The sequence below is a fragment of the Diadema antillarum genome, unplaced genomic scaffold, assembly GCF_040938485.1.
Source record: "Diadema antillarum isolate AM-2024a unplaced genomic scaffold, OU_Dant_1.0 seq00000195_RagTag, whole genome shotgun sequence".
NCBI classification, from domain to species: Eukaryota; Metazoa; Echinodermata; class Echinoidea; order Diadematoida; family Diadematidae; genus Diadema; species Diadema antillarum.
The window spans coordinates 905,448-918,708 of NW_027271258.1; the positions used below are offsets into that span (position 1 = coordinate 905,448).

Here is a 13,261-nt window from a genome sequence, read left to right on the forward strand (position 1 = left end):
TAGTCATTATTTTTTTTAATTGTATTTATTTTTATTGGGGGTGGAGATGGATTTTTTGAGGAAATTTCACTGCAGTGGTGAAATGCTCTATACATGTACAGTAGTACGCAAAATGGTATGTGCTGAAACAGACATACATGTACGCGCGTACACACACACACACGCATATGTAAACACACGAATACAGTATATGATTTGGACCATGCAGCACGCACGTGTGTGTAGACCCTATGTTTGATCATATTTGCACATTGGAGGCAGCTCTGATGGTATTTGGCAACGAAAATAGTATACACTGTACAATTTACAACCAAATTAATGCAGTTATTACTTCTGTAGACGAATGATAGTCTATGTCATTGGATGGAACCAAAGATGACCATATAGTACAATTGTATTTTGAATGTGTTTTATAGGGAATCCTATACATGCAGTTACCCCACGGGGGAATAAAAGAAGAAAGGCGAATGACTTATTGGCTTTACAAATTGTGCAACATACCAATATCATTTTCAATGTAGGCCCTCTCCACTCATTGACTACTCTGAATCACATCTCCATGCCCTTTTTCTCCCTCCCCCATTTTGGGCTTTCATTCAGTAAGGTTCGATTTATTTAGCCTCTTGGACCCTCACAACATGGAATGCACAAAACCTGGTGCAATTTGTAAACTGATTTATGCACGTGTAATCATGTTGCATGTATGCATAGGCCTAAAACGGTCGACCTTGTCTGAGCGTCGGTGGAAATAAAGTAATTAGAAATATTCTTTATTTTTATGGTTTGTGAAACTGGAATTCATGTGCCTAATTGGAAACTATAGCTTTCCTCCCTGACACCACGAATCAAGCAGAGACTCCAACTTTCCCGCTTTCGATGGGAGATCTCCCGCCGAAAGCCCATTTTTGCAAAATCTCCGTTCTCCCGCTTGAAATGATTTCTTACTTAGTGTCATCGAAAAATAAGCCTTAGATAGCAAGAGATAACATCTAGAACCCTAGAGGTGGACCCCGGCCACAAGGAACTTCGCGCTTCGAGCACATCAAGTTAGAGTCTCCCGTTTGCTAGGGGTTCCGGGCAGGAGAATCTCCAGATCAGAAGGTGCTTGGGGTTGGAGTCTGCGAATGACGATTCTCGAAGCTTGTACATGTATTGTACATGTGCAGCAGCCAGTGCAGAATAGCAGGGTGTACAATGTACAGTCTACTAGTTCCTACATTGTGCCGTCGGAACTTGACAGGTCAATGAACTTCTGGTCTTAGCGATGAGGCACAGACACAATGTGCTCGTGTGTGGGGCTTGTGTGTGTATGTGTGTGTGTGTGTGCCCGTTTGTGCGTGTTACCCCAATGGATGATTATAAGCAAGATGAAACTGGAGGCAGAAACCTGGTGAGGATTAGTAGGCGGGTTGGGTGCACAGAACGAGCTCTGTGGTTGGGCGGCTGTCTGTAAATCTTCGTAATAAAGTCGTAACGTACGTGTGTGTGTGTGAATGTGTGTGTGTGTGTGTGTGTGTGTGTGTGTGTGTGTGTGTGTTGTCACCGCCGTCTCCTTTGGCCGAACACCAAGGCGCAGGCACGTGTGTGCGATAACCGGCCAAGGAGGTATGAGAGAACCAGGCGGTGAAGGTCATTCGCTCGTCTGGAGTACAAACTATAGTACAACTACATGTATACATCAGCATATCAGCAAGACGTACAGCTGTTGTACCAGAACACACTGCTTGTGTACCGATTCATACACTTCTGTTGTATCATAATTATGAATCTCACATTTGTTTCAAACTTTTGCTTCTAAGTCAGTGCAATGATGAATAAAGAGAGAAGATCGAGACAGAGTTGCTAGAGAGTAGGGAGAGGGATTTGGATATTGTTATAGGCTATATTTCATAAAATTAGGTTTTCTCTAGCAACCGCTGAAAACTGTGGTCTTGATTCACATAAACAAGGAATCTTTCCTGTATTTAAATTCTATATAATTCTATAATTCTAATATATATATATATATATATATATATATATACATATGTGTGTGTGTGTGTGTTATCTCTAAATACATATACATAGAATCTATACAATAATGTATAGGGTCTAATTATGCATAATTGTATGTATAAGAAAGATAAATGTGTTGCTTGAAGGATTGCATGGTGCAGTACATGAGGGAGAGAGGTAATTTGCGGTGACACCATGAGTGTAGTCCTTTTCCGGATCTTTGCATGGCAGAATAGCCCAGAAAGAGGAGTGGGGTTATAAGGAGGGCAAAAAGTGAAGAGTTGGGGACAGCAATGATGGGCTAGAAGTTGTAGTTGCACTGGTGGAGACGGTAAGAAAGGGTTCAACGTTGTGAGGAAGAATAGAGTGAGGATCAATAATCGAGTAAAGATGTTTGGACATCGTTGGGAGAGGAAGATGAAATAGCAGGGAAGAGGGAGGATTTGAATAACTTTGGAAAATCATGGAAATAGGGGAAAGAGGTGAAGATTCATCGAACCAAAGAGAAAAATGAAGTCAGCGAACAATATAGAATTTGGAATCAAACGGAGAAAAGATGAATACATCCGTGAAGGAAAGGTAAGTCGAGGAGAGATGAGACTATAGTTGAGGGGGGGGGGGGGAGAAAACTAAGAGGATCAAGAAGACGAAAAAGAAGAATAAAAGTTGAGAACATGAAGCGTAAAGGGGAGGAAACTTGAGTAGATCCTAGAAATAAATGCTTCAGAGAGAAAATTGTGGAGAGGATAATTCATGGCAGTGAAATCCTGAAGAGGTTCCTGTAGGAGGGAAAGGGAAAGAATAAATAGGCCTACAAGTGTAGTCTTGAGGGGAGAAGGCAAGAGAAATATAAACCTGAAAGAAACATGTGAATTGATATGTTGGTCCTCAAAAGGACCGTTGGGTTGTATGGATTGGAAGCAAAACAATTTTACATGATTTCACTCTCTATACCCAGTCATTGGGCTACAGTGAGAAAGCGAAAGCTCCAAAGCAGTTGTAATACACTGTAATTTGTACAGTACGGGCTGCAGATGTGCATAAAAAGACATGAATAATACAACATTCCTGTATTGCACCAATTGTGGATACCTAGTTATTGTACTGTACTATGCTGTACGTAGTATCTCTTTCTGGTACCAAGGTCCAAGGAGGTATACCTCCTAGCTAGTACAGTAGTGTATCAAGTACACTGGAGTACAATATTGTAAACTAAAACTAGTAGTGCCTTCGCAGTCAGCTGCGTTCATCAAGTATCGACAAAATGCCTCCCCCTTTTTATAACTTTTTGGGGACAATTTGCGAAGCCCTAAACACAACGGTTCTCGTTTATAGTCGGATCCCAAGATCCCATCGGCATCGTATCGGACTTGCGTTGATACATACGCTAAATTGCACGCACGGGACTACGGCACTGCAGTAACAAACCGATAATTTCTATAAAAGTCGGGTTAGTTTTTGCCCTCCAAAATAGAATGATATGTAGAGCATATCAACATTGTTCATTGCCGAAACATGCTGAAACATACTCAGAGAACACACACGCACACAGTACATGTAGGCGTACATGAACCAGCATACGACTGTGCAGCGCACCAAACGCGAACAGCTCGTCAGACTGGATGGACGAAAGTCGAAATGCCAACTGCAGCATGCAACAAGCTTGCAGCGCATAACACACAGCGCGGGTACGGTACCTGTTTGCTATGCGTGTATCAATGCAACACAGTAGCTTCTATGGGAAGCATCGTATACCACGGCGTTGGGTTACGTACTTCCACGGCGGATAGTACGGATGGTTAGCGAGTGGAGCTCCGCTGTAAGTGATCACCCCTACGGTGGCGCTCTTCAATAAGCTTCAAAATTTGTGGATTGACCGTTAGAAAACTCCTGAATTCAGTAAATAGTATGCCTACATTTTACGTATTTTAAATTACTTAACATTACTCATACTGATTAAGATTTTCACAGTGGTGATTTTAATCCTTAACTCACACTTTGGAACCTGATACAAAAGGAAAACTTGTACTGAACCAAAGGAAAACTGGCATTTTAAGACAGCATGCTTTATACTTCACTTCACTACCAGCAGCCAGACTACAGAGACACACCCAATGAGTGTCATCCCAGCTGATCTTTATCGCAAGAATCTGCAACACATCAAATTGGAAAAGTCTGCATACCAGTTCAGGACATACTCAGGAGATGCATTGCCTGTATTGGGACAAGCACAAGTGAAAGTACGATACGCCGACCAGATCATATCTGATGTTGTTGTAGTGGCGGATACTACAGGCCAACCAGCAATTTTTGGAAGGAACTGGTTAAAAAGGATCAAAGTGGATTGGAAGTCACTGTTTACTGTTTCTCCGAAGTCACTGAAGGATGACTTACCGGGGATCCAGTCAAGACACAAGGCAGTGTTTGAGCCTGGACTTGGAACCATGACAAATCACAAGGCAAAAATCAAAGTGAAAAGTGAAGCACATCCTCGCTTCAACAAGGCAAGACCTGTGCCATATGCATTGAAAGAAAAAGTGGAAGCTCAACTCCATAAACTTGTCGACCAAGGAATACTCATTCCAGTTTCACATAGTGAATGGGCAGCTCCAATCGTAGTTGTTCCCAAGACGGATAACTCAGTTCGCATTTGTGGTGATTACAAGACAACCATCAATCCGGTGTTGGATGTCGACCAGTACCCATTACCAAATCCACAGGATTTGTTCTCAACTCTAGCTGGTGGATGCTATTTTACCAAGCTAGACTTATCACAGGCTTATCAGCAGATGATTCTGGAGGAAGACTCTCGCAAGTATCTGACGATCACCACTCATCGTGGACTTTATCAGTATACGCGACTTCCATTCGGTGTTGCAAGTGCACCTGCTATCTTCCAAGCCGCCATGGAACAAGTCTTGCAAGGACTGGATGGAGTTGTTTGCTTTCTGGATGACATGCTCATTTCAGGAAAAACAGAGTCGGAACATTTGGAGAGATTGGATGCTGTACTCCAACGTTTGGAGCAGAATGGTCTTCGACTTAAGTTGGCCAAATGTGAGTTCATGAAGCCAAGTGTAGAGTACTTGGGCTACATCGTGGATGCTGAAGGACTGCATCCCACACCAGAGAAGGTGCAAGCAGTGAAAGATGCACCTAAGCCAAGGAATGTGCAGGAACTACGTTCGTACTTGGGCATGTTGCAGTACTATGCTAGATTCCTGCCAAACCTGTCTTCTATGATTCATCCACTGAATGCATTGCTATCAAGCAGTACACCGTGGAAATGGACAGTTGACTGTGACAAGGCATTTGAGGCTTCAAAGGACCAGCTAGCATCTGCTCAAGTGCTTGCTCATTATGATGCAAATCTCCCTCTGTGTCTTGCATGTGATGCTTCACCATACGGGGTAGGAGCTGTCTTGTCCCACATCATGCCAGATGGAGAGGAACGTCCGATCGCTTTTGCATCTCGCACATTGACCAGCAGTGAGCGGAACTATGCACAGCTAGAGAAGGAAGCACTCTCATTGATATTTGGAGTAAAGAAGTTTCATCCATATATTTATGGACGACAGTTCACCCTTGTGACAGATCACAAACCGTTAGTAACGATACTTGGACCCAAGACAGGAGTTCCAACTATAGCGGCAGCTCGAATGCAGCGCTGGGCGCTGATCTTGTCAGCCTACAGCTATGACATCAAATACAAAGGCAGCACATATCACAAGAACGCTGATGGCCTGTCTAGACTTCCTATCAACGTGGATCATGCTGATAGCATAGAAGAGAACATTTTCCATTACACACATGTAAATGAACTGCCCTTGACATCTAAGGAAATTGCGGTTGCCACAGCCAAGGACCCAGTGCTACGACAGGTGTTAGAGTACACCAAGAGAGGATGGCCCAGCACAATCTACGATGAACATCTTAAACCCTACTTCTATCGTCGACATGAAATGTCAGTGGAACAGAATGTTTTGATTTGGGGATTAAGAATCATCATTCCTGCAAGTCTGCAAACTCAGATGTTGACAGAACTACACGATGGGCATATCGGTATGAGCCGTATGAAGAATCTGGCACGCAGTTTCTTTTGGTGGCCTCGTTTGGATCAAGACATTGAGTCACTTGCAAGGAATTGCCACATTTGTCTTCATACGAGGAATCAACCACCAACAGTGCCACTTCACTCATGGAAATGGCCTTCAAGAGTTTGGGAGAGAGTTCATGCAGATTTTGCAGAGCTAGATGGTCAGCATTTCTTCATACTTGTTGACGTTTATTCAAAATGGATGGAAGTGTATCCAATGAACACTAGGACGACTGGTGCAATGATCGACATTTTGAGGCACATTTTCGCCATACATGGTCTTCCTGAACAATTTGTCTCAGACAATGGACCACAGTTCATTTCTGCCCAATTTGCTGAATTCATGAAAAAGAATGGTGTGAATCACATCAGAGTTCCGCCATATCACCCTGCATCCAATGGAGCAGTAGAACGCTGTGTTCAAACCTTGAAACAATACCTTAAGGCGTACAAGCAGAGTGGACTGTCGATCCAACATCAGATTGCCAATTTTCTTTTTGTTTATCGCAACACACCACATTCACTGACTGAACATACTCCAGCTGAGTTACTACTGAAGAGACAACCACGTACACGCATGAGCCTCATCAAACCTTCCTTAGCAGAAACCGTGGAGAGAAAACAGGAAGCAATCAAAAAGAGTCATGACAAAGGGAAAACCAGTGTTCGGCACTTTGCACCTGGTGATCATGTTATGGTTCGTTCATTCAGAGGGAAGGACAAATGGGACCATGGAGTAATTTTGCAGGTTTTGGGACCAGTTGGATATGTTGTTCAAGTGGGTGATAAACAACGTCATGTACATGTTGATCACTTGATTAGGGGAGCATCGAACATGCAATCTACAGTGACAGATGATGAGGAGGATATCCCCTTTTCACACAATGTGCAAGGGAAAGACAATACACCATGTAATCAACCTGAGGAACCACCTGCACCTCAGACTGAACCTGAATCGGCACCAAGCCTTCGCAGATTCCCAGTCCGGAATCGACGGCCTCCGGATAGATTGGATTATAAATAATCGCAAAGGAAAAGGAGAGCATGCATTGTTTGTTATGTTTTCCCAGGAGGATCTTTGAGTTATGCATGCAAATCACTTACTTTTAGTTGGGAAATGATTGTTTATTTTGGATGATCAACAAACAATCTGATGAAGGAGGAGTGTTATGTAAATAGGATAGCTCAGTGCCCTAATGAATAGGAGCCCTGCCTGGCAGTGCAGCATAACTGAATAATAGATGCCCAGGCCTGAATGAACATTGGAATGCCAGTGATATACCCACAGTCCTGCAGTTAAGACACAGTTAAGTCACATCCAATAAACGTCAACAAGTATGAAGAAATGCTGACCATCTAGCTCTGCAAAATCTGCATGAACTCTCTCCCAAACTCTTGAAGGCCATTTCCATGAGTGAAGTGGCACTGTTGGTGGTTGATTCCTCGTATGAAGACAAATGTGGCAATTCCTTGCAAGTGACTCAATGTCTTGATCCAAACGAGGCCACCAAAAGAAACTGCGTGCCAGATTCTTCATACGGCTCATACCGATATGCCCATCGTGTAGTTCTGTCAACATCTGAGTTTGCAGACTTGCAGGAATGATGATTCTTAATCCCCAAATCAAAACATTCTGTTCCACTGACATTTCATGTCGACGATAGAAGTAGGGTTTAAGATGTTCATCGTAGATTGTGCTGGGCCATCCTCTCTTGGTGTACTCTAACACCTGTCGTAGCACTGGGTCCTTGGCTGTGGCAACCGCAATTTCCTTAGATGTCAAGGGCAGTTCATTTACATGTGTGTAATGGAAAATGTTCTCTTCTATGCTATCAGCATGATCCACGTTGATAGGAAGTCTAGACAGGCCATCAGCGTTCTTGTGATGTGTGCTGCCTTTGTATTTGATGTCATAGCTGTAGGCTGACAAGATCAGCGCCCAGCGCTGCATTCGAGCTGCCGCTATAGTTGGAACTCCTGTCTTGGGTCCAAGTATCGTTACTAACGGTTTGTGATCTGTCACAAGGGTGAACTGTCGTCCATAAATATATGGATGAAACTTCTTTACTCCAAATATCAATGAGAGTGCTTCCTTCTCTAGCTGTGCATAGTTCCGCTCACTGCTGGTCAATGTGCGAGATGCAAAAGCGATCGGACGTTCCTCTCCATCTGGCATGATGTGGGACAAGACAGCTCCTACCCCGTATGGTGAAGCATCACATGCAAGACACAGAGGGAGATTTGCATCATAATGAGCAAGCACTTGAGCAGATGCTAGCTGGTCCTTTGAAGCCTCAAATGCTTGTTAATCATTAATTAAAATGATTGTTTGTTATGTTTTCCCAGGAGGATCTTTGAGTTATGCATGCAAATCACTTACTTTTAGTTGGGAAATTATTGTTTATTTTGGATGATCAACAAACAATCTGATGAAGGAGGAGTGTTATGTAAATAGGATAGCTCAGTGCCCTAATGAATAGGAGCCCTGCCTGGCAGTGCAGCATAACTGAATAATAGATGCCCAGGCCTGAATGAACATTGAAATGCCAGTGATATACCCACAGTCCTGCAGTTAAGACAGCATGCTTTATACTTCACTTCACTACCAGCAGCTAGACTACAGAGACACACCCAAAAGGTAACTCCAATCCAGCATAGTATATAACAAGCTGATTTTACCACAACAGAGAATTGTGAAGTATATTTCATAGGTATTTTCATGGAATGGGGTTTGTTTGTTTGTGGTATATTTTTTAAAGGCATCTTCCAAACTCTGCGATTTAAACTGGGACCAAAGGAATGCAATATGTAGAACAAAAAGTAAATATGAAAAATGTACACATGAAACACAACATATCAATATCAAGTTTAATCTTTGAGTTTAACACTGATAGGAAGTGATGGCAGCAAACTTTCATCAATGTCAAAGTGGAATGTACTGAGAAATGTTGTTACGAGTCCACCGATTTTACCTCCTTATAAAACTGGTAGTCTTGTTCATTCCTTACAATGAAAGGTAGACTGTAATACAAAGATCATCAGAGTTGATAGAGGCAGATCCAGGAATTCCGTAAAGGGGGAAGGCCTTTACAAAATTAAAGGAGGGTGCATGCTCCCTCCCCTCATTTTTTTTAATTTCTTTTGTTTTAACAAAAAAGGGGGGGTGCTTGCGCCCGGTGTGCCTCCCTCTGAATCCGCCACTGGTCAGGGGACAAGCAAGAGATACCACACCATGGAGCTTTGTTTGTGCTTCGTTTGGAAGGTGGTGAATTTCAGCTTGGTTTTCACTTGCAATGTAGTAAATTTCATCCTGGTCAACTCATTTCAAACAAAAGAATATTTCTTGTCACATTTTTGACGAGCTTTCATTCGTGAATGATTATTTCTGCAATAAGAGAAACCTATGAAATGAGCAACGCTGCAATTTTGTCGTACTTGTAAAGTCTACCAACAAATTAGTCAATATCATGGAAAGCTCGCATGCTTCATATTGTTCCTTTCAATGGTGGAGATATAATATTATAGTAATGCATCTTCCAAAAGGCATACAGTAGTACACGTTTGTAATCATATTCTACTTTTCAATTCCATAATAAAGTCGATGTCACTTGTATCATGTAGTATTGTCTAAATTTTAGTTGTATTTTGCGTGTGATAAAGGTATCTGTAAAATATGTCATTTATTGTCTTATCAAAACTAAATTTTCGAATCGGCGTCATTACGAATGAGTGCCTGAAATTTATAGATTCTGTGTTGATACGAATGGATCAAAAGACATTGATAATGTTCACTTTTCACATTTACCTTTCTACGTAACATACACACAGACACTCACACACACACACACACACACACACACACTTGTATATTTGTAAATCAGGGGCGGATCTAGGAAGTGCATAAAGGGGAGGCGCCTTAACAAAATTGAAGGGGAAGCATGCCCCCCCCCCCCATTTTTTTTTTCGATTGTTCAAAAAAAAAAAAAAAAAAAGAGGGGGCGCACGTCCGGTGCGCCCCTCTGAAATTACCATTGTTTATAATAGTATGTATACTATATCATATATATGTGTGTGAATTGAATTGCTTACAACGACTAAAAAGTAGGAATTTACTTAAAGATGTTAGAAAATTGTTGTACCCCGTATTTTAGCCTTTAAGTCTGTCAAGTAAGACAACAATAATACTAAATTATTGTTTTTTGTAGTTTCAAACACACACACATACGCAGACACACACACACACACACACACACACACACACACACATCTATATAGGACCTACATGTAGAGAGCCTAATGAGTGCACATCACGCTTTCACGAAAATATAACAATAGATTAGGAACAGCTACCTGCCCAAATTAGGCAAGTCGATTCTTTCTGCTTATTAACACTTCCTGTCTTGGCCTATATATGAACGGATGATATACGATACATATATATATATATATATATATATATATATATATATATATATATGTAATATAATTTTGAATGAAGTCATGTTATACATTCCGAAGATGTCACCGATGATTTATCACACCGCACCGACACGTAGCACGTAGGACTGTTTATACCAGGTGGACGTGTGCGTCTTGCTTTGTGTTGTCTGCAAGATAGCCCTTTCTTCAATTTCTGCTTCTATAATTCACCTCTCTCACATCAAAACCTTGTGAGGATTTTACAAATCCTCCTGATAAAGATTCATAAGGTCTAATTCCGTTGTCCTCTAGAAATATGGTATACATAATATTAATTATTCATAACGGCAAAGATGAATTGATATAAATGAGACTGTTCCATTATGTTTTCTGAGGGAGAATGTTTTAATCACATTAGGTTGTTATCTGAAATAAAGAAGTTTCTCATGAATTAGGAAAATTAACACAAAACAAAGAAATAATGATGCATTCACTTTCTCTGTATTGCAGTGAAACGAAGTCAAGCACAAAATGTAAAATTTCGCCAACTCTCCGAGAGGCATCGGTATTTTAGGTTACCTCAATTTCAGTTAATGTATTTCAGTTGTTACCAAGAAAGCATGGAAATTGCATTTCATGCAACATTTGATTGACTTTCTTTTGACTGCTCAACAAATATCATCTACTAGTATATTATATTATCAATCTGCGCCGTTGGTTGTCTGGAATAATCTGCTTATGCTTACCCATGTTTGAGAAACAGAAACACGAGCGGAAAAACAACAACAACAACAGCAAAGCATTTATCTACTGCTTGATATAGGAAGCTTCAAATCCACCACGGGTGATCGAACTGTCGCTCGTAAACTCGACGATCATTCCGTTATCGGTCGATGTGATAGGGTCCGGGACTCCTGAGCCACACGCTTTTTGGAGGAGGTTACCATTGCCGTCCCTGATCTGGAAGAGTTGCATGAGTAAAAAATGCCGGTAAGGGTGCCTTTACAGCACATGTCCTTTTCCCTCCTTTCCAGATATATTTGTTTATTTTTCTTTCACGTATTGATGTGCATTCAGCCTCAATGTAGAAATAAGCAAGAGAAGTATGCAAAACATAACCTATAATGTCTAGAAATACATCAGATATGAACAAAATCTAAAATAAAAAACAATGGTAACTATATTATTATGACAATTTCACACGTATGCGATAAAGCAATAACTGAAATTTGCCTTTTGAACAATTTGTTGTAAACCAGAGGGAGCAATTACGCGACCGTGTATCACCAAACCAACAACAAGTCATACACCCTGATTTCACGCCGGAACCTAGACTATAGCTGAAGGAGGTTAACCTAGTCATTTTTTTTCTTTGTTTTTATATTAATTTATAAAAGAATAATTCTTCTGCTACATAATTCTCAAGTCTTTGATCATGAACCAAACTAAGGAATTGTGCTTTAAGTACTTTTTTTTTTCTTGAACAACTCTTCCTTTCTTTCTTTGCAGAATAGTGTGATTAGGTAGGTCTTCGTCGCTGGGGTGACAAGACCTCGTATCTCAAAAATGTCAATTTTTTTAAGCTTAATGGTCAAATAATGGGTCAAGTGATGTCTTGGCCAAAACCCAACTGTCTTACTTCAAAAATGAGGTCACCATGACATGTCAAAGGAAAGGCTTTCCCATTCACTATAGTGCTTTGGCCGCCATGTTTTTTTGCTCCCCTGAACATTTGACATTTTTGAGATACGAGGTTTTGTCACCCCAGCGACGTCTTACAGGTCCCTTTTCATTTAAACATCATTCTTCACTTCCAAGTCAAATAACTTGAAGAGATGATGCTAACCGCTGCGTTGGAAATTGGCAATAGCCATTTATAAAGAATAATGTGTTAATAGATCAAGCTCAGTTTCAGCCTAATTTGATAACTCCTTCGTTGTTTGTTTGTTTTTTGTGTTTTTTTAAAGGAAATCTATATATTTTTTTCACCTCCATTGCCCAAAGCACAGTTTTATAAGGTTACAGGCTTGAATGTAGACCCTACCTTTCAAAGGTTCTTTTCTAATTTTTTGTTTACACTTTTATTTAGTGTGAGTCATTTCTTTCAAATGTTTAGTTAGCTTCGGAGAGTTTCCTTGAATTAAGTAATACACCATTTTAAAGCTTTAACCCTAACTAGGCCGGGGGGGGGGGGGGGGGCGATGTATCGCAATTGTAAAAAGCTATTGCTGCGACGTTTCATGACTCTTTTCTTTCGAGTCTCCCGCATCTTTTGATACCAAATTTGCTACGCCCGGGCGCGCGGTTCCGAAGTTACGCATAAATATGTACATGTATGTCAGACCAAAAATTGCTCAAAAACGTGAATTCGTGTACAATTTCAATGCAAACTGTGCTTACAGGCAAATTTCGTAAAAGCATGATTATTTTGGTGTTTTATCGATTAAAATCAATGAATAACATGTTTTCTTGTTCGGAGCGATGTCGCGGACAAATATCATTGATAAAACAATGAAAAACATAAAGTCGAAAAAACAAAGAAATACATAAGAAATTCCAAAAAACAATAAAATACTTAAGAATTTTTTTCTGATATCACTTTTTTTTAAATACATTTGCTAAGGATACTAAAAAGAATATTTACAAAAAAAACGTGCCTATTTTGAGCTTTATTTTGTGATTTATACCAAGTAGTCTGATTTCATGCATCATTATGCATAGATTAGCAAAATTTAGCATAAATGCTAATTT

At 40.6% G+C, this 13,261-nt stretch overlaps 1 protein-coding gene across 1 annotated transcript in view; it reads right to left on the minus strand.

Moving 5' to 3' along the window:
- Positions 1 to 11,317: 11,317 nt before the first annotated feature.
- LOC139728742 (bone morphogenetic protein 1 homolog) overlaps positions 11,318 to 13,261 on the minus strand; it is a 31,965-nt gene continuing 30,021 nt past the window's right edge. The window contains exon 5 of the mRNA XM_071639681.1: positions 11,318 to 11,470. Within this exon, the coding sequence (XP_071495782.1) occupies positions 11,318 to 11,470 (153 nt within the window). The remainder of the gene's footprint in view (positions 11,471 to 13,261) is intronic.